Source organism: Propithecus coquereli, unplaced genomic scaffold (genome assembly GCF_000956105.1).
Source record: "Propithecus coquereli isolate 6110/MARCELLA unplaced genomic scaffold, Pcoq_1.0 Scaffold40, whole genome shotgun sequence".
NCBI classification, from domain to species: Eukaryota; Metazoa; Chordata; class Mammalia; order Primates; family Indriidae; genus Propithecus; species Propithecus coquereli.
In genome coordinates, this window is record NW_012149730.1 from 4,747,014 (window position 1) to 4,769,871 (window position 22,858).

At 34.1% G+C, this 22,858-nt stretch overlaps 1 protein-coding gene across 2 annotated transcripts in view; it reads left to right on the forward strand.

The window, feature by feature from the left end:
- TFG (TRK-fused gene) overlaps positions 1 to 22,858 on the forward strand; it is a 37,308-nt gene that overhangs the window by 5,459 nt on the left and 8,991 nt on the right. Inside the window, exons 3-6 of one of the 2 annotated variants that reach the window (XM_012652847.1) lie at positions 2,641 to 2,724; positions 9,796 to 9,942; positions 14,100 to 14,267; positions 18,333 to 18,473. In XM_012652847.1, coding sequence (XP_012508301.1) covers positions 2,641 to 2,724; positions 9,796 to 9,942; positions 14,100 to 14,267; positions 18,333 to 18,473 — 540 coding nt within the window. The remainder of the gene's footprint in view (positions 1 to 2,640; positions 2,725 to 9,795; positions 9,943 to 14,099; positions 14,268 to 18,332; positions 18,474 to 22,858) is intronic. The other variant, XM_012652848.1, reaches the window with a different exon arrangement.

The window sequence follows — 22,858 nt, forward strand, 5'->3', positions numbered from 1 at the left end:
TAGAGTGTAATACGCTGATACACATTGTCAGTTTATAGTATGCAGTGTTCCCAGACTCATTTGACCACAAAACTTTTTATGGAGATGGGTTTTGCATGACAAGTGTTTAATTAAACATACAGTGGAATTATAGAAGTAGACTATATTTTCTATTCTTTAACTTGCATTTGTTAATATCTTAACTGAAATTTTCTCTTTAGGTGTTTACCTGTATGTTTTCTACTATTGAATTTATTTGTAGTCTTTTTAATCTTGATCTCAGTATTTGGCACTGCTACTCACACCGTCCTTGTTGAAATACCCTTATCCCTTAACATCTCTGATACTGCGCTTATACTGGTTTTCTTCTTACTACTAATAGTTTTTCTCTGTCTCTGTGAGTGCTGGCTTAAAGTAATGCCAGATGCTATAAATAGAAATCTTACAATCTGAGTGGTTTAGCACTCAGATCATTTCAGGGATCCAGGCTGACAGAAGCTTTGTTATCTTTAACACTTGGTTAACAAGCTTACCTTAGTCATTGACATTCAGTAGGCAGATAGGTGATGACAGAGTGTGAAGAATCACATGAGAGATTTTACTCACTAGGCCTCGAGGTGGTGTATATCATTTTTGTCCACTACATGGTGGCCAGAACCCAGTCACATGGCTCTGCTGAGATGCATGGGATTGGGAAATGCCCTCCTTTTCTGGGCTGTCATATTGCACAATTTACACTGTGGGAGGGGAGTATAAATCCCCAGTGATCAGCTAAGTTGGCCATCTAGCCGCAGGTGTAATTCTCCTTTTTGTGATGTATGATCTAAGAGCATGCAAAACAAATTTTTAAGAGCCACCCATGTTAAAGAACAATAAAGGAGAGCAATTTTCTTTGTGTTCACTTCCCTAGTAATATTTCATCTGCCTACAATACATTGACTTTCACATCTGTGACTTCCAAACTTTACAATTGAAATTTTTAAGTGTCTTATTTTAACCTGGGATGCTTTGCTGTTACCTAAAACTTAGTAGTATATCTTAAACTGACCACACTAACTGGCTTTCTCTTAACTCACTTATTTTTGTTTAGGGCAAGGGTCAGCAAACTTTTTCTATAAAGGATCAGATAATAAATATTTTAGCTTGGTGGGTTGCATAAGGCCCCTGTCTCATTATCTTTGTTTTACAACGTTTGAAAAATGTAAAAACCATTCTTAGTTCATAGTCCTGTAAAAACAGGGATTTGTCCATTGGTCAAAGTTTGTGGACCCCTAGCTTGGGATATCATCATTGTTAGAATTTGTCCAATACATTTAGTTACAACGTTGTATTTATTTTTCATGGTGTTTAAAGTGTTCTGAATTGTTCAGATTTGTGTTTCCTAGACTGTTGGACACTAGAGTGGAGGGATAGCTCAGGTAAAGTTCCTACCATCAGAGATATTCTGTTTCTGTTGTGGAATTCAGAAAAGAAAAAAGGGCAGTTATATGAAGTTTCTTTCTTCTTCATATATACTTTATTTTCTTAAAAATGTGTTTATGAGTAGAATCCCTGAAAGTTGAACTTTAGATGTGCGTGAAATCAGTCTGCTTATAAAGAGCTAAAAACAAATAGAAAATCCTCAGTTACTGCCATCCTTGTCCAAAGTAAATTTTCCTAGTTAGTGTTAAAATTGGTGCAGCAGAGCATCTAGCCTCTTGGCCTTCTCAGAACAAAAATCCTCCCCACCCAACTGTGTCTGTGGAGATACCTTGCAGAGGTCCCTGACCAACTCCTTGTCTATGGCTCCTTTTCTGTTCTTGCTCTCTCTATAGAACATTTTTCCCCCCAGCCCTTTGGAAGCTTTTCAGACATACAATTGATATGCTAATTATAATATTCTTTATCCTTGGGATGTAGGGGATTTCAGTCTTAAATACGCACTATTTTGTGTATATATATGTTTTTATAGGGAAATATGGTAGTTTTTATCTTAGTATCAAAACAGTCAGTGACCTGAGGGTGGGAAACCTGCAGCCTTGGGGCTACATGTGGCCTTTTGACTGAATCCAAATTTTATAGAACAAATCACAGGATTTGTTCTGTGAAGTTCGGATTTGGTCCAGGGGCCACTTCGGGATTTGGAGGGCCACATGTGACCTTGAGGCCACAGTTTCCCTAAGCAGTTTTCTAGAAACCTCTTTTTTGCAGCCCTTGGAGTTATTGTTGTATTATTAATATATATGTCTTCCCCTCCCTTTGTGTCAATGGTGTTCTGTCTTAATTAGGATTAAGATTTGAACCTTGAGAATCTGTATTACTTTAAATTTTTATAAATATATTTAAATTTTTTGGAATGGAAAGCTTTTAATGTAAACCAATAACTGGTGGTATGGCTACCATGAATCTCTTCCTGGTGACTAGTAAAAGTTAATGCATTAACCTTAGCTACGTTTTCTCATGAAGATATGATAAATACTTTGCAATAGAAATAGGAAGAAAAATTGATTTAGTGTTCTTTTGAAACAAAATACATCTTTGTTAGATGATCCTTTAAGATTTAAGGTTTTATAGGAGAGTTTAATGATGCTGTGCAATCTACATTTTGGATCTTAATTTTACATGTGTCCTAGTTCACTGCTCATACAAATCTGAAACTCATTTCTTTTTTTTTAATTCCAGACGGTGATCTTATAACAATTTTTGATAGTTCTGACCTTTCCTTTGCAATTCAGTGTAGTAGAATACTGAAACTGACATTATTTGGTGAGTGGTAAACTTTCTAATAAATTTACTTTTTTATTCATTGTATTTTTATAGAAGACTTTTTGGCTTTTTTCCTTTTAGAGACTAATAATTAAGTGATAACTTATTCAAAAGGTGCTTAAATTAATTTGCGTTGAAGGAGTGGTTGAAGCTTCTGGCTATATATGTTTTCAGAAAATGATGGAAGTTTAATTGAGTAAGAACAAAATGTGTTAAGATTATTTTATTTTTGAAATCGGTTATAACTTTAGATATCTCTGATACAGTATTATAGTTTTAATTTAACTGTATTAGAATTTTTGAATTGTTAGACTATTTGGTTTTTTTGAAAGGTGAATAGAAAGTAGGCATGTTTTAAATTCCACCTCTGCTTTGTTACCCTAAATTTTGTGCCACTTGTATCAGGATTAAAAATAATTTCAGGGTTAAAACTACTCCTGAGTTCTTTAAGAATTTATAATTATCTTCCTGTATATTATACTTACCTATTTTCGGGGCTTAGATACTTTAGACAGTATTTTCCAGGGAGTACTTAAAGATTAAAAATTGTCCTGATAAAAACAAATAAAAGACTGATTTTTAATCATTTAGAATTTTTCTTTTAGATTTTAATAGATTTGCAAGACAAAACTCTTAAGGGACAAAATAGAAATGATTGCAGAGTTAAGTGGTGGCATGATTATGTGAAAAATGTGCATATTTTTTTCTTGATGTTTTATTTAGCATTTGTTTTATCTTTTAAAATTACGTTGTGCTGAACCTTAGTGTTCCATGAAATATGATCATGGCTATTGATTTAATTTGTATCTATTTCATTTCCGTCTAGGAAGGATGAATATGAATCAGATTTTTAAATGTTAATAACAAAAACTGTTTAAATTTTTTTTAATAAAAGTTATCTTTTTATGATATTGAATTTAAAATACTTAACTACTGGCTTGGTATAAGGCAGATTAGATAACCTGAAAATCCTTTCTCCAAAAATCACTGAGGACTTGCTAGGTAAACTATTACAAATATATTTTTTGAATTACACAACTCAGCTTGTCCAGGGAGGTAAGGGAAATATCCAGGGACCAAAAAAAATTTATGGAACTAAAAACTGAGGCCTGACGTACCAGAAGCTGGGACTTGGGGTGTTCTTGGTGGTGATGGTGAAGGTTTTGGTCTGCATAATTTAAGGACTTGTCATTTTGTATTTACATAGTATAGGCCCTTGGCCCTAGATACTCAGTGGGCTATACTCTCAAAAAGAATACTATAGGAAACAGGTCTCTCTCTCTCTTTTTTTTTTTTTTCTTTAATTTTTTTTTCTCAAATGGCAAGGACCAGACATCTGGGTCTCTCCCTTGATACAGAAAGAGTCAAGGAAGCTTGACTGTTACACCCTGGGCTGTGAGGGGTTTGAGAAGTTTCCCTTAAGGATTCATATCATGGTCCTGAGCTGAGTTGGGTTTAAATATAAACTGTATGTAGTGTGGAAACTCCCAAGCCCAGATATTACCATACAAAAAATAGCAGAAGGAAAGGCAGAATGTATCTGGAGGAGTATATTCTCAATGCAGGTCATTCCAATTTCTCGTAGATAAAATCCTGTTGATGAACTTAAGGGTTCAAAACGATAAGCCACATGAAATAGTCAATGTAAGCAAGAAACAGTGAACACAACTAATAGCAGGATTAGGTTTCCAACAACTTCAGGTAATAGAAGTGATAGTCTAAAAAATATTAAAACTTATTAAAGACTTAAAAGAAGGAATAAGAATATCAGAGCAAGGCACTGTGGAAAAAGAACACACATTTTAAAAAGAACTTAGTTAACTTCAGAAATTAAAAATATAATCATTGAAATTACTAGGTGGGTAGGTTAAACAGCAGATTAGCCACAGCTAAAAAGAAAATTAGTGAACTGATAAGGAAGTCCAGAGAAATTATAGAATAAAGCACAAAAACACAGACGTAGAGAATATGAAAGAGAAGTTGAGAAAGTCCAGCATATTTCCACTGAGAGTTTGAAGAAGGAAAGAATAGAGGAGTGGAAATACATTAAGAGGTAATGGCTAAAGGAGTTTTTAGAATTATATAAAAGATATAAACCTTCAGATTTAGAAGGCACAGCAAGTCTGGCCAGGGTAAGTTAAAGTGTAAATCTTCACTAGACATATTGTCGTGAAACTGGAAAATATGTAAGACAAAGAGACTATCTTAAAAGTAGAGAGAAAATAAGACTGATGACCTATGAAGCAAGTAGACTTCATAGTAATAATAGAACCTAGAAAACAATAGAATCTCACCTTCAAATGATTATTAAAAATAACTAGAAAAGTGGCATTCTGTAGTCCACTAAACTTCAGGAATGAAGCGAAATAAAAACATTTTCAAATGAAGGCTGAGAATTTACCACTCATAGACTGTTAAAAGAATTTTGAGCAGTGGTCTTCAGCAAGAAGGAAATTGAGTCCAAAAGATGGTCAAAGATGATACAAGAAGCACTTGTGAGCAAATAAACTGGTTAACATGTATAAATTTAAGTGAGCACTGATTACAGAAAAGGATAATAGCTTTAGGAATATATTAATAAAAACAAGTTGGGACAAAAATACTGAGCGATAATTATATCAGGGATGGTAGAGGATGGTAGGAATCAAAATATTTTAAGGACTTGTTTGGGAGGAGGGTTGTAATTTAGAATGTTTAAATTGAAGTATGCATTTGTAAAATGTAAGAGTGATTATTGAAAGATTAGAAGTAGGAATAGGAGAAAAAAGGAAACGAACACCTACTCATTTCACTAGGAAAGGAGGGAAGAAAAGAAGAGGGAAAGCTTGATAAATAGCACAAAATACTAATCACAATACATAAACTGACTACATGTACCAGTTAAAATAATCTCCTACTCAAGTTAAAAATAAAAAAAAATCTAGTTACATGCCATTTCTAAGACACATACTAAAAGATTATTGTGCAAAGTTTGAAAGTAAATGACTAGAAAAATATACAGTAGACAAATGCAAAGAAAGCTCATTGTTAATATTAACAGAATGCACTTACATAAAAACTTATTTAGTAGCAGTCACTTTATAATGATAAAAAGAATAATTCACTAGTACTATATGACAATCTGAGCACTTATGCATCATAGCTTTAGATTTTTTCCTAAGGAAAAATTGACAGAACAAGAAGAATCAATAAATTCATAATCATGGGAGAGCTGTTCTCTTAGAAACTGAAAGATCAAGCAGGCTCAGAATTACTAAAGGTAGAGGAAATTGGAACAGATCAGATGACGGGCTTGATCTTGTACATCTAGCAGTTAGGAAGAGATAGTTTTTTTTTTTGAGTACATGTGGGACATTTATAAAAGTTGACCATATCTAGGTCTTCCAGCAAATTTCAAAAAAATAGAAGAGATATTCTAGAGCTCATATTCTCTGGCCTCATTAGAAACCATTGGAAAAAAAAATATAACGCAAATTCCTCTACTTTAGGAGACAGAATATACTTTTAAATAAATAACATAAGTCAAAGAAGAAATCATAATAGGAATTAGAAATAATTAGAGGCCGGGTGCAGTGGCTTAGGCCTTTAAATCCCCGCACTTTGGGAGGCTGAGGTGGGGAAGATCACTTGAGGACAGGGGTTCGAGACCAGTCATCTGGGCAACATAGTGAGACTCCATCTCTACAAAAAATAATTTAAAAAAATTAGCTGGACATGCTGGCACATGCCTGTAGTCCCAGCCACTTGGGAGGCTGAGCCAGGAGGATTATTTGAGCCCAGGAATTTGAGGTTACAATGAGCTGTGATCACACCACTGAAATCTAGCCTGGGCTTATGAGACATTATCTCTAAAAAAATGAATGAATAAATAATGAGATAATGACTTCTACGTAACCAGATTTTTAGAGTACACCAAAGCTATACTTGGGGGGATATTTATAGCCTCAACTAGAAAGTCATGAACTAAGTATTAAACTTAGAAAGTTACAAAAAGGACAAAATAAGCCCAGATAACTTAGAAGAAAGGAAATAATAAAAAGCAGAAATGAACTAGAAGTCAGTGAATTGGTAGGATCAACAATTTTGAAAGGATGCAGTTGGCAAACTTCTATGAAAATTAGTAAAGAAAAAGGAAGGCACAAATAAATGAAAAGGGAACAAACTGTAAATATAGTAGAAACTTAAAAAATTATAAGTGCTGCGAATAATTTAAATTTGAAAACTCAGATGACAAGGACAATTTCCTAGGTAAATTTAATCTACTTCAATAAGTAGATAATTTGATTGCCTCGATTTGATAACATTAAAGAAATTGAACCGACTATTCTACCAAATACTGAAGGAACAGATGATCCCAAATTATACAAACTATTCCGGAGAATAGGCAAAGAGGAAGTATACACTAACTCATTTTATGGGGTTAATATAACCTTAAACTTGAAAACCAGCCAAGGAAAATGCAGAGCAGTGTCACTTAATGAATGTGGACACAAAATACTAAATAATATTAACTAATTAAATTCAGTCATATGGAAACACACCATTGCCAAGATTGCTCACCCAGGCAGTATAAGATTGGTTTAAATTAGAAAATCTAATACTACTTTCCATGTGACAGGTTAAAGGAGAAAAACTGAGCCATCTTTGTAGATAAAGAAAAAGCATTCATATCCCAGTCATGTTAAAAAATCATAGCATATTAGGAGTAAAAAGGAATTCTTTAACCTCATGTAGGGCATCTATCACATAAAACAATTGCTGTGTGCCTAATATAAAGGAATTATAAAAGGTAACTAAAAAAACCAATTATAATTACATATAACAAAAAGATACTTCAGATAAATCTAACATGGCAAGATTGTTATGAACAAAATATAAAACTTTATTTAAAATCATGAAGTTGGGGAATGACTTTTGAGGAGAAGTACCCAGGAGACTTAATTATGTATGTATCATTTCATTTCTTAATGATCAGGAGCAAAGATGGAAAAATGTTAAGATTTAACAAAGATGGGTATTTAATAAGTTTACCTTTTTGTATACTTTCATTAAAGTCCTACAGTTAGAGTCACACTAATAAAAATACATTATTATAGAATAGGGAATTTGAAGTTTTAATTGAGTATAATTTGAAGCATGGTGCTCCTAAACCCACTAAGTAGAACATAGCAGATTATAGGCCAAACTAGGAATGTGAATGTAGGGTGTTTTTTTGTTTGTTTATGAGACAGAGTCTCACTCTGTTGCCCAGGCTGGAGTGCCATGGTGTCAGCCTAGCTCACAGCAACTTCAAACTCCTAGGCTCAAGCGATCCTCCCGCCTTGGCCTCCCAGAGTGCTAGGATTACAGGCATGAGCCACACACCCAGTGAAATGTAGGGTTCTTAAAAGTTCTGGTAAGGTGTATCAATGTGCTCCAGACAGACACCACCAGGAACACACCTGGAGTCAAACAAAGTTGAGTTTATTGACTTACTACAACAAGAGAGAATGAACACCATGGCAAACAGTAGGGTGTCTCAGTAATAGTATGCTAGAAAAGAATTTTTTGAAGGGGTTGGGTTTGTGTTAGGCTATTTTTGGATAAGGGTCAAGGAAGTGGGGCTTTGCTGTCAGAAAGTGGAGGTGATTCTTAATAATTTTTATCTAGAAAGGGAGAGGAGTGAATCTTACTAAATCTTACGTAGAGGTGGGAAGAATGAATTGAGGATAAAGCAGTAGCAGTCACTCATATGAGATAGGATTGGGGGGCGGTATTTGATCATTCTTATGGTTTTGTCAGTGTTCTTGTTTTTGTCTTGAGTTTTGACATGATTATAGACTTTTGATCTATCGTGGTCACAGGGTGGTCTTGTCTGATGTTGGTGTTCTTTGAAAATATTTATGTTCAACAGAAGAACCCCACAGCCTTACCTGTGAGTGCCAGGCCAGCTTATAGCAACACCAAGGCCTATCTTAGGATATCAGACCAGTTCCTAGCTATCAGGAGCTACTTTTCTCCTTCTCGGATATTGGAGAGAAACCAGTAATACCAAGTGAAAGCCAATAATTAATTGATATAGGTAGGAGATTATATTTGAACTTCCCCATAACTATGCAGGGAGTATATGAATTACTGGTGAATTTTCTTCTAAGAGCTTATTATATTGATGATTTGATGTTTGAAACATATTTAACAAACAATCTTCCTGAACCTTTATTTTCAAATAGATGTTTACTGGTGATGCATAAAGCATTTTAGTTTAATTTTTGAACTCCTGTCTTGGGGTTTGCATTCAGAGCCTTGTATCACGTTTTTTTTCTTTTCCTTTTTAAAAATAACCTCAGTGGTGAATGAACGATTTCATTTTTTTCAGTCACCTGAAAGTCATTTGACAAAATGGGTACTTAAATGAGGTAATGTTGCCTTCATTAAAACAAAACAAAACAAAACAAAAACCCCCAAAACCGTGATTATTGAGTTATCTCTGACTTTTTGTGGCTTATAAACTGCCTGTGGAAGTAACTGCTTTGAAGGACAATGGTGATGTAGATTCAAAAGTTCTGTGTATATTTTTTTAATGGGTTACTTTTTAGATCAGCTGTGTTAGTTAGCTGTTCTTTTCTCAAGGCAAAAGTAGGCAGAAGGGATAACAGACCTATCAGTCATGTTGTATCTTCTAACATATATGTTTAGAATAAGGTTTTTGTCTTATTTTAAGAAGAATAGTGTGAAATAAACTGAGCTTTTGAAGTTATGTAATTTTTATTAAATTTAATAATTTCTATTAAAAAGTATAGCTTTCTATAGGTTCTAATTTGTTGTAGTTTAATTTTTCTAATAAACCTTTTTACCTATATGGTTATACGCCATAGGTGTGCCATCAGGAATGACTGATGAATGTTTCTTTTTTTCTACAATAAGTTATTTGCAATAGAGAATCCTTTCCTTAAAAAGAGTTATTTAGTATCTTGTTTGATTTTGTTTTTATTAAAGGAATTGTATGTATTTTTCCTTATTGCATATTATTCTGTTGATATATTTATTCAAGAACATCTCCTAATTTTAAGCAGATTAATGCTTTTATTTCAGTTAATGGCCAACCAAGACCCCTTGAATCAAGTCAGGTGAAGTATCTCCGTCGAGAACTGATAGAACTTCGAAACAAAGTAAATCGCTTATTGGATAGCTTGGAACCACCTGGAGAACCAGGACCTTCCACCAGCATTCCTGAAAATGGTAAATCATGAATCCTTCTCATTCTGATTTATTCTTACGTCTTTTGCAGGCTTTTAAAAACTCTTTTTTGGCAGGAGTAGGATGGCATGCTCAATGTCACGCTCTTTCTTGTTCCTGCCTCTGTACTAGTGTTCATGTCTGTGTCCCCAAACATGAATACTAGTACATCAGGATTACTGGGAGGTTTCATTATCGCAGTTCCTGGATCTCATCATAGACCTACTGGAGGGTAGAACCTGGGAATCCCATTTGTAAAGTGCTGTCTGGGTGATTCTTAAACAATTAGTCTTGGACTTCTGGGTTTATGACATAGGTCAGTTTTTAAACTTTTTTGATTCATGAACCCTTTTCAGTGTAATAGATAATTAATGACTCTTAGGAACTGAAATCATTTCATTAGTTTTATGTAGAATCTGAAGGAGTTTCAAGTAAAAAAGAAACTTACAGATTAGTACTATACATTAAAATGGTACATTGTAAAGTTTATTTTAAACACAATTTTTAATAGTCATAATATTCAAAGAAAAACTAATTTTTTTTCCATTTTACAGATAACATGTACTATTTATATTAAGATAAGGCAAGGTTTATTGACAAAATTAGAAATGACATAGTTTTGGGACCAAATGTATTTTAAAATGTGGACTGAAATATAAGTATGTGTTATGGCTTGAAAGTGGATTAAAAAAACTTTTCCTCAACTTTTAAGATTCTTAGATAATGCACTAAAAAAACTGATTTTTTTTTAACAAATATTTTTGTTTGCTTATAATTTTCAAATGTTCAAAACTGTCCATATTGTGAAATAGTAATTTTTTTTTTAATCAGGTGTGGGTGACTATGGCATATAAAGAGCTTAGTAGAAGATGATTTTTGTGGACAAATGTCAGGTGTGGGTGACTATGGCATATAAAGAGCTTAGTAGAAGATGATTTTTGTGGACAAATGTCATGTATAATCCCTTACAATCATTTTTTTTTAGAGACAGTGTCTTACTGTATTTCCCAGGCTGAAGTACAGTGGCCTGATCATAGCTCACTGCAACTTTAAACTCCTGAGCTCAAATAATCCTTCCGTCTCAGCCTCCTGAGTAATAATAGATGGTGTGTGCTGCCATGCCTGGCTATTTTTTTTTTTTTTACTTTGAGTTTTACTGGGTTGCCCAGGCTGGTCTTGAACTCCTGGCCTCAAGCTATCCTCCTGCCTCAGCCTCCCAAAGTGCTGGGATTACAGGCAGGAGCCACTGTGCCCCTTGCAACTTTTAGATTCTGAGATATTATTCTGTTTTTGGCCATTAAATAATTTTGAAGTTTTTGTTTTCTGCCTTTAGTTATAGTTTAAATAAAGATGGATTTTTCATCACTTCCCTCTTCCTCTCTTCTTCAGTCATGTGGAATTGTGTTAATGGTAGATGCTTAATAAATATTTGGTGATTGATTAGTAATTTCTAGTCCCACCTCTATTTCGTAACATAATGGAGATTTGCTGAAATACTACAGTGAGGTCCTCTTGGTCACTTTATGATGAACCTTTTATATTTCAGGTCAAAGCAGATTGCCTGTTGTGAATCCTACCTATCCAAACAAAAAACTTCGATTTTCAATCGAGAAACTGATGAAAACCTTACACCATATTCCTGGAAGAATTCATAGATGCTAATAGTATTTGCATATAATTTCAGGGAGTTTAACCATCTGTAGAAAATTATGAAATGGAGATCAGAATTCAATCAGCATGGCCAGTACTGTGCAGAAACTAGCTACAGTGGCCCACATTCTGATCTAAGGAATAGAATTACAAGCTTTTTGGTTTAGGTGAAACTTTTCTTACATGTTTCTTGCTACTGTAGCCGCTGATTTTTTTTGTTTATCAGTCCTTTGTTTCTATATTTTTATATATTTTAATGTTAGTTTCTCACCTGTGTTAATATAAAAGATATTAAAATTCATTTCTTCTGTGCATCTTGGAAATTATGCTACATATTATTTCTTTGTGTGTCCATCTTCTTGTCATTGTGTCCTGTCTGACATAGCTTATGATAAGATGATGTAAGAATAATACGTTCTGTGTTTTATTTTTAGAGGTAGCTGTAATTTATTTTTTGTTTTCTCTCCTACACTTAGTGAGATAACTTACCTCTTGTCCACCTGGCTTCTGTGAAATATTTTAAGCTTCTGTTTAATCACATATTGTGGTTTAATAATCTCCTTCTCAAGAAAAATAACATAAATAAACCAACCAAAAAAATTCTACATCAGACACTGAAGCCTAATCCACAAAACAAAACTGCCAGTCAGCTGTCAGTACTATTTAGAACCTGCAGATTACCCTTACCAAGAAACATGTGGTCACCTATGGTCTTGAGTGCTCTACCTCTGCAATGGTTCTTGGACACTTGTTTTGCTCTGCGAGGCAAATGAAGTGTAAGCTGCATTACATATTGGAGTGACCTGTTCCAGTGTCTCTGGCAGCTAATGGAACAAGTAGTAGGCTAGTGGACATACATTGTGTTTTCTGGTGGATTTGGTTTACCATAAGTGAAAAGAGACATAGATAGTGAGAGGTGGTAGTGTTGTGAGGGGGAATAATTTATGAGATTGGTGTGGTATGCTTTTGGGATGTTGTCTTGCGTTGGAAGTTGGTGAGGAAGGTAGATGACTGGTAGACATTTGTTTTATTTTATTTTATTTATTTTTTTCTGCATATTATGGGGGTACAAATGTTTAGGTTACGTTGCCCTTGTCCCCCCCCCCCCCGAGTCAGAGCTTCAAGCATGTCCATCCCCCAGATGGTGCGCATCACACTCATTATGTATGTATATACCTATCCCCTCCTCCCCCGGTAGACATATTTTAAAGGAGTACTTATAGGACTGTTTATTTTCCAGAAAATTAGGAAATATTTGGGTAACCTGGAATGGCAAGTTAGGAATGAATGAGAGCTGCCAGCCATTGTGTGCTGGGGGGGATGCTTAGTACTTACATTTTTTTCACAAGATAAATTTTTTATTGATGGCAGGGGTGATCTAATAACTGATGTTCATTTACTTGTTTGGTAACAGAAAGAGATTGATAATCATTGTCTCTTCATTGAGTAAATGGTTAGCAATATTCTTCTTGTTTACTTGTTTATGTTGGCTTTTTTTTTTTGATGTCTTTTTATATCTTGGTCTTGGATTCCCATTTGTAAAATGTTGGTTATTCTTGAACCCCTTTTCTTTCACAAGGTAGTACTATAAATGCCTGTTGATATTAGTATTCTTAGAAGAAAAGCATGGTTTTAAATTTAACCTATTCATAATGTTTAACATTTTTTTTTCTGTTTTTTAAAACATTTTATTATAGAAATATTTAAATATATACAAAAGGAGACATAATGAATCCCATAAACCCACATCCAACTTCATCAGTTGTCGACTCATAGTCAGTATCGTGTCATCTATACTCCCACACGCTTCCACCCCTCCCATATTATTTTGAAGCAGATCCTATACACATGATTCTATCTAAGGATTTTAGCAGGTAGTTTAGTAAGTAATTTAATAAGTAGTAAGTATATTAAAATAAGAGGTAGCAAATTCAAAGTATGTTTTTAATATGCTGTTTACAGAAGATTAAGCATGAATTCTGGTTGCTTTGATTTCCATGTAATTTAATAGTGGACCAAGAAATAGTAGAAATAAAACATAAAAGTTGAGATTATAACCTCAGCTATGCTGCTTATTCTTTTAAAAAATAAAACATTGGTTCCTATAGCTGTTTCTTCCTGAGTGCCCAGTATTAATCCGATATTAGGATATAGGTCATAGGGCTACACACACACACAAAAAAAGGTAAAATATTTCTCTCTGTTAAGGAGTTTGTACTTTTTTTCCATCTAATAATTCTTAGGGAAGGGGGGTAGATAATAATTTATTTGGGAAAGCTGTTATTTATCTTGTGTTTCTTTTTGTCCTTTTTTCCCCTGATTTTAAAAGTAAAAATATAAATAAGTATAAAGGAGAAAAGTAAAATGATCTATAATCCTGTGTTCAGAGATACTTTTAACATTCCAGACTATAATTATGCACATATATATTTCTCTGTCTTGTATTTTTAGGCCTTGTTGAGTATAGATAAAATAGAAACAAGATTTTGTTTATTCCTCTGTTCTTGTAGATACTGTGGATGGTAGGGAAGAAAAACCTGCTTCTTCTGATTCTTCTGGAAAACAGTCTACTCAGGTTATGGCAGCAAGTATGTCAGCTTTTGATCCTTTAAAAAACCAAGATGAAATCAACAAAAATGTTATGTCAGCGTTTGGCTTAACAGATGATCAGGTTTCAGGTAAGTTAGTTCCTACCTCCTTCGCATCCTTCATCCCAGACCTCCCTCCTTCCTTCCTTCTTTCTTTAATGGAAGAATAATTTGGATATGATGAAGTGTACAAGTCTTAAGGGTTCCATTCAGTAAATGTTTACATATGTATGCTATGTAAAGCACTGACTGCATCATATCAAGGTGTAGATGATTTCTAGCATCCCGGAAAGCTTTCTTGTGCCCTCTCCCAGTCAGTGACACCCTTCCGCTTAAAGAAGAACCACTGTTTGTTTCAAGTAAAATTTATTGAAAGTAAAATTTAGAAAGTTTTTTTAAAATCTGAGCTATTTTATAATCTTATTTCAGATTTGTTGCAGGATTTAAATTGCTTTTGATGGATCTTGTTATATCTTCTGATCTTTAAGTTAGAGAAATTGAAACAGAAACTGAAAATGTAGATTTCTGTTTAAATTGCTTTAATGTGGAAAGTGCTTTTATATGAATAAGCTTTTAACCTTAAAACAGCATTTATACTGTAATTTATTATTCTTTTTAATTTTTGGCTGTCATTTCTTCAACATTTTTTCTACTTCTTTCTCTCTCTCGGGATTCTAATCACACATACATTAGAGAGCATGGTACTGTCTCCTGGTCTCTGAGGTTCATTTTTCTTGAGTCTTTTTTTCTCTCTGTTCTTTAGATTGGACGATTTCTATTTAACTGTTTTCACTGTGATTTCCAATGTGCTGTTGAACCTTTCTAATGTAGCTCTGGAATTTCCACATTCATTAAGACTATATTTTCCTTTAATTCTTTGAGTGTATTTTTGTTTGATTCTTTACAAATATTTATAATAGCTACTTTGAAATGTTTGCAACATCCAACATTTGAGCCTACTTGGCGTCAGTTTCTGTTGACAGCCTCCCCCTGTTACCCCCACTATGGGTCACAATTCCTTGTTTCTTTGCACATAGTTTTTGGCTGAGAAGTAGACATAGTAGTTAATATTTTATAATGGGATTTTTTTATGTTCTTTTGAGGATTTTTTGTTATTGTTACTCTAGCAGGGAATTAATTCGTATGAAGGTGTCAAGCTGTGTAACAAACAAAGAGGGACTTTCTAAAAGAAAACCATAATTATTTGAGAATAGGGCATTGCAGTGGGAATACATGTACCATAGTAAACTATGTGTGTATTCAGGGAGATAAAGGAAGACAAAGATTTTTAAAGAAAAAATGAGGAGGATTACGTAATTGTTTTGAAATAATTACCCTTGGCTACAAAGATCATCAACAAGGGTGATACCAGTTTGAGGCTGGACGCCAGTTGCTGGGCAGATGTCCTTGCAGAAGTATTTTTTGTGTAAGGTTGCAGTGTCCTTCGTGCAAGGTTGTGGTTTTTGCAGTCTTCTGTAATAGTTTTTATCAGTCATACAAGTGTGATTTCATGGCCCTTTCAGGCTCTATTTGTCAGAGTGGTTTTTTTTTTTTTGAAATATTAGCGACTCCATTTTGATTTTGATAATTTTTACAACATAATTCAGAACTACTCTCTCTCTTCCCATGGTATATGGCAGCTAATAACTCTGCTCAGTCCTTTCAGCTCTAGGTCCTGCTTTTTTTCTGACCCTCTGGGGATTATCCCTTTCCCCCGTTCCAACCCTAGAGTCAGCTGGGGATTTGGGCATAGTTTATACTTAGATTTTGGGTCTTACCCTACCCCTTGATGGCCCTCTGACTCCAGGGATTTTCCCCCTAAATATTCAGCTGCTTGTCCACCCAAGAAGTTGTTAACACTGTGGGTGTTGTTTTTGTTTTTTTTTTTTTTTACCATCAGAGCTGCAGGGGTCAGGGCTTGCAATTCTTATCTACTGTAATTCCATTGGGGTAAACTCTTTTGGTTTCTGCCAACATTTGATTGATTTCCAGTTATTTCAAATAGTTGTTTTCTTCTATTTTGTTCAGGTTTTAGTTGGTACCTGCAGGAGAGTTTACCCGACCAATTTATTAATACTTTGTCATTATCATTAGTTGGAAATACAGTATTCAGTTTATTCATTTTGTATTTCTTTGATACTTTTATAGGATTATTCACTAAAGAGAATTGTGTGAAATTCTGAAAATAAGAGACATTTATTTGTATACGATGCTCGTTCTTGGCAAAAGAAGACATCAGACAAGTGACACATACGAAAAACACATTTTTAGAACAACTGAAATATGAATTAACATTTCAACTACTTATTATTTCAGACTTCAGGAAATGCCAAATAGAGGAGTGAATAGTTGTATATGAGGTCAGACTTAAAAGTTTTGATTTAAATATAGTATATGCTAGACCTGAATAATATGATTAATATGATTCACATTATTCGAAGACCGTTTTTCTGATAGCTTTTGTATGTTGAATTGGAATAGGAAAAATTGTATACATAGACAACAGCCAGGATACATTTGTAGTTCTTCAGGTGTGATGTGGTATAAAAAATTTGGCTATCCCAATGTGGAAATGGGAAGGAGGATGAATTAAAACAAATATAGGATGAGCAACATTAACTATAATAAATTACATATAAGGGAGGAAAGAGTCAAAGCGATATATATTTTTAGGATAATAGCACAGTGTCTTTGTTGGAAGAATGTCTGTAGGTATTTATCTACACATATATAAATATACATAAAATGGTGGTAGACAGAAATAGTCATCCATTTTATTCTGGTAGTCATCAGTCTTTCGAGCATTACCAGTGTTACAACCTAGTTTATTTAGGTTCTCATTACTACCTAGATGATTTGCTGCCAACTATGTGCCTAATACAGTGGAAAGTTCTGGGGATACACCAGAGTAGAAGATAGAGATTTGCCCTCAGGGAAATTAAGCTGCTAATGATAGCAAGTACTTACATGGAACTTTCTGACTAATAACTTTTATAATCTTTTGCTATATAATCACTTTTATAAGCGCTTGCTAAAAGCTTTCATTAACTCATAATACAGTAACCTTATGAAGTAGGAATTAGTGCATCTTTTGTACATATGAGGAAACATAAAAAGAGATTAAGTAACATGCGCAAAGTTACATAGCTAGTAAGTGGGAGCACTGGGATTTTCACCTAGGTAGTCTGGCTCCAAAACCAGTGCCTTCAACCACTCTTCCATGTTGCTGAAACAAAGAGAACTTAAAGGAATAAGACATATCTGTAGTTATCTTCAGAATATCTTTTTTGACTGTCACAGCTTTGGAACTGTAGTATATTCTCTCCATTCACTTCTGTGTTCATTATTTTGGAAGGATTCGAGTGTTGCCATGTATAAGGTAGAGGGCTAGGCCTTGTCAGTTGACAAAAAGAATCAAGAGTCAGGATCCTGGCCAAAAGAGCTCACGGTCTAAGAGGGGAAGGATGGGAGCTGTTCAGAAATGAAAAAAAAAAAGCTGATACGGGTCATAATATAAGTAAACTAGGTAGAAGTTCACTAGTGGAAGAAAGTATTTATGGGTCAAGAAGGCTTACTAGAAGTGTAGAATTCCAAATGGGTTTTTAAAAATGTTATATTTAAATATGTGGGACACAGTGAAGAAGATAGTGATAAATAGAGATCAAAAAAATGTAGACATATTGTGGGACTAGGGAGTAGGTAAGTTTAGCTGAAAGGGTGGCATGTGAGAAGAAGAATTGTGAGAAAGAATGGCTGGACCCTTGAATACCAAATCAGGGAGTTGAACTGAATTTATGGGCAATTTTATCCCCATTGAAGAGTAAAGTGATACTTTTTGTCTACAAAATACATTGCATGGCAGGGGGAATATTGGTATTGCAGACATGAGTTGGTTTTTGCAGAGGGAAGTTAGGACTTAGGAATATACTCCACACTTTTTGGGGAAGGATTTTCAGTTGTAGCTTTGGACTCTTAAGAGACTGGAACAAAGGAAAAAAGGAAGTACATACATTTAATGTAAAAGACTGCATTTGTGGTGATATACTTATTCTATAGTACTTTTATTTTTAGTCTCTTTTAACCGAATTTCTTAATAGAGCTTGCTGAGGCTAACCCTTGTATTGGGTACTAAACTGATTTTTCATGACCATCTAGGGCCACCCAGTGCTCCTGCAGAAGACCGTTCAGGAACGCCAGACAGCATTGCTTCCTCCTCCTCAGCAGCTCACCCACCAGGAGTTCAGCCACAGCAACCACCATACACAGCAGCTCAGACACAAGCAGGTCAGATTGAAGGTAAAATAGAGTTTAGAGAACATGTGGGGGAAGGTACCTGTGCAAAATGTTTATTACTATTGTTGGCAATGGTAAACAACTCACATGTGCAGTCATGCCATGAATGCAGCTGTGAAAAATTTTGATTTACTAACATGAGTTGGTGTTAAAAAACAAATAGAAAATATATTAGGTATTTTTCTGATTATTGAAAAGAAAAAAACTAAAAAAGTGTTTAAATGAATATAGACACAGAGTGAAAGATCAGGAGGGATTCCTACCAGTCACTGGTCAGTGATGACCCTTGGGGAGGAGAGTGAAATTTGGAAGAGTGACTTCATACTTTATTTTGCATAACGCTTAGGTGCTATTTTATCTCCCTCTCCTTTTCCCTCAGCAACTGTGCATTATTTTTGTAATTGAAGAGATTTTTAAAATACAAGTAGAGCATAACTTAAGTGCAGTTTTTTTGAAAAGATTAATAGCTCTTTATATTTTTGTACAGTTATTAGTAGGTCTTTAATGGAAAACAATGTATTTTAAGTCATACTTTTTTCTCTAAATGTGTCCTTGGATGAGTAATTTAGTTTCACTGGATTTTGATAATTCTCAGTGTAAAATGTGAAAGTTGGACTAAACAATTGGTTTCAAAAGAATGTCTTTAGTCCTGAATGAAATATCACTTGAAAGCTCAGTTTTTGAAACAGATAAAGGGATCATGGCTGTGGTTGAAGGGAATCAAGGGTCCGCAAGCTTAGGACAGCAGGCACCGAAGTGCCTCATTGAAATCTGGATCTCTGTAGAACATGGCTAAGTATTTACTGATCTCTAGAGTACCTATCAGATATTAAAACAAATATTTCAGATATTAAAACTGATATTTCTGTGAATTTCCTGTGCATGTTAGGACTTTAAAACCACACATTCTGTTTTAAAACAAACACCAGGTGGTGCTCTAACTTCATATAAAAAGGGTCAAATGGTGGTATGATGTTTTTACTGCATCAGAAGCAAGTGATCGAGGTTATCAATTAAAAAAAAATCATAACCTGAAGTATGTAAATATATATGTAAATGAAGTATAGTGACCACTTTTGGAATAGAGTCCTATCATCCTGTGGTGATACTTTCAGAGTTGTTCAGTGAATGAATACTAGGCATTAGGGACTAGCAGGTGACAATTTGCTGATGAATGAATGGTTTGGGAAGAATTTCTTATTACATAAGCCTTTTCTCAACCAACTTTAGTTACAGTCTTCCTCTGCACCAAAATACAATTGCCAAAACTGGAACAAACTGGAACTAAAGCAGATGTGGGCTGAAACAGAGGGACAAAAGCAGAGTTTGGGTATGATGAGATTGTAATGCCTGCATCAAGTGAACTAAAACTATTTTTTTTTTTAAAACCCATTTTTAAAATACATATTGTTGTAAAATGGCAGTTGGAAGGCTAATTGTACCAAATAATGTTTGCTGTTCACATGTAAAGGAATGAAATTTAAAACTTCACTAGCAATATCTAAAATTATTTTATGAGGGGTTTGTTTTAATTGAAAATGTTCAAATAGGTAAAATTTTAAAAATATGAAAGGATTTACAGTGAAAAATTCTCTCTCCCACCTCTATTCCCCAGCAACCAAGTTCCCTTTTGCATAGGCATCAAATCAACACCATTTGATATGAATTTAATTCCTTTGTAGTGGCATTCATTATACTTGTATGCCTTGCTTCAGCTGTTACTTTTAGCTTACATTAAAACATACAGTATAAAATTGTGCAGTTAATATGTGACATTATTCAAAAGATTAATAACTGATCTAATTCTAGATCAGTGCTGTCCAGAAGGATTACAATGGAAGCGACATGTAATTTAAAATTTTCTGTTAACTACATTAAAAAGTTGTTAAAAAGGTGAAATCAATTTTAATACATTTTATTTAGCCCAGTATGTTTAGTATATCAACGTGTAATCACTATTAAAAAATTAATAATTTTTTTTGTGCTGTGTATTGGAATCTGGGATGTTACTGATTTGAAACACTTCAGACAACATACAGCATATCACAGTTCAAAATAGCTACATTTCAGGTGCTTAGTAGCAACGTGGCTAGTGGCTATTATATTAGCACAGTTTAGATAAATATATCTATTATTTATAGATTCCCAAGATGTGAACTGTAGGCTACTTTAATGAATACTTCTTGATATTATATAATGAGTCCCTGACATTGCCAGTTGTTAAGACTAACTGCTGGTTATAATTTGATCAGAATTAGCAACATAAAAATGTATAACTTATAATTGATTAACATAGCAGTGTCTTATAATGTGTAATAATTCAAAATAAAATTAAGAATTCTGAGTTGTTACTTAAAACCCATAAAAGGGACCTTGGAATTACATATTTTTTCCCCAAGGAGTAAAGTCTTAATATGTTATTCAGTTAAAAGGATCAACAAAATATTGAGCATCATTTAAAAAAACAAAATGAACAATGTTACCCTTCTTCAGATAAAGCCAGTGCCTATTACTGTGGAAATCTATGTGCATTTGGGTCGTTGCCAAAAACATAAATAAGTGGTGAAGAGATGAGCACTAAAAATTATCAGAGATCAGGAGGTATTGCTGTTAGACAAACTAAAAAGGTAAAAAGGATATATTTAATAACTAAAATCTGTAAAATCATATGCCAGTATAATGAAAAGCTGAGTAGACTTTAAAAATAACTTTTTATTATGTAAATTTTGAAACATACATATAGAATAATCAACTCTTCATGTACCCATCATGTGGCTTGAATACCTATCAATATTTTGGCATGATTTTTTAATCTATTCCCTACTCCCCCTTGAATTTGCTGGAGTATTTTAAATCAAATTCTGAATATGTTATTTTACTCAGGTATTTCACTATGCATGTCTGACTGATAACCTTTTGACATAACCACCATGCCATTATCACACCTAACATTTAACAGTGATTCTTAATGTCAACAGGTTAGTTTATATTTGAATTTCCCTAATTGTTTCAAAATCACTTTATTACAGTTGACTTGTTCAAATCAGAAACCTAACAAGGTTCATACCTTGCATTTGATTAACATGTCTTAAGTCTTTTTTTTTCAATAGCTGTCATCTCTTAGATGTTTCCAAAGCCAAACTATGTATATTAATCATCTAAAGCTATGTGACTATTACTCCAAAACCTGGATGAAACATTATCTCATACAGTTTTAGAGAGTCTGGTATCTGAAAATGGATGATTTTGGCTCAGGGTCTTCTTACGAGGTTGCAGTTAAGATGATTGGTGGGGCTGTAGTCATCTGAAGCTTAGCCGGAGCTGGAGGATTCAGTTCCTCACCACGTGGACCTCTCCATAGGGCTCCTTGGGTGACCTCATGATATGGCAGCTTCCATCAGAGTGAGTGATCAAGGTAGAAGATATCTGTCTGTCTTTCATGACCTGTCCTCAGAAATGTCACTGTCATTCTGCAATATTATCTTGGTATACATGTTAGCCCTATTCAGCGTGGGAAGGACTACACAAGGGAGCAGATACTCATGTGCTTATTGCTTGTACTTTGGTCATTTTTGTATTTAGGAGTTAACAAATCTTTCTGGTTTCTAAGAATATAAAAGGATACTAACCCATGTCACATGCTATACATGAGCAGAAGTCATTGGGGGTCATCATGGAGGCCGGCTACCACTCTGTGTAATAAAGTACATTTCCAGAAGTTTTACCATTATTCTTTGCTTCATCCTGTTCCATTTTTTTCCCCTTAGGTAATTTCTATCACTGGTTCTTTTTGAAAACGTACATAAAACATAGCTTACATATATAGTCATGCACTACATAATGATATTTCTGTCAACAATGGACGGTATATATGACATCTCATACAATTATAATGGAGCTGAAACATTCTTGTTGCCTAGTGATGTTATTAGCCATTGTAACTTAGCAGTAAGTTACAATGTGTGTTTGTTGTGATGCTGGTATAAACAAAACTTGTGTACCAGTTGCATAAAAGTATAGCACATTCAATTATGTATAGTTCATAATACTTGATAATGACTATGTTACTGTTTGTGTATTTACTATACTGTATTTTATCATTATTTTAGAGTGTATGCCTTCTACTTATTAAAAAAAAAAAAGTTAACTGTAGAAATAGTCTTTCAGAGCATATTCCAGAAGAAGGTGGCATTGTTGTTATGGGAGATGACAGCTCCATGTATGTTACTGTCCCTGAAGACCGTCCAGTGGGACAAGATGTGGAGGTGGAAGACAGTGATACTGGTGGTCCTGACCCTGTGTAGGCCTAGGTCAATGTATGTGTTTGTGTCGTCGTTTTTAAAAAAAAGTTTCAGAAGTAAAAAAAATTAAAATAAAAATTTTAAAAA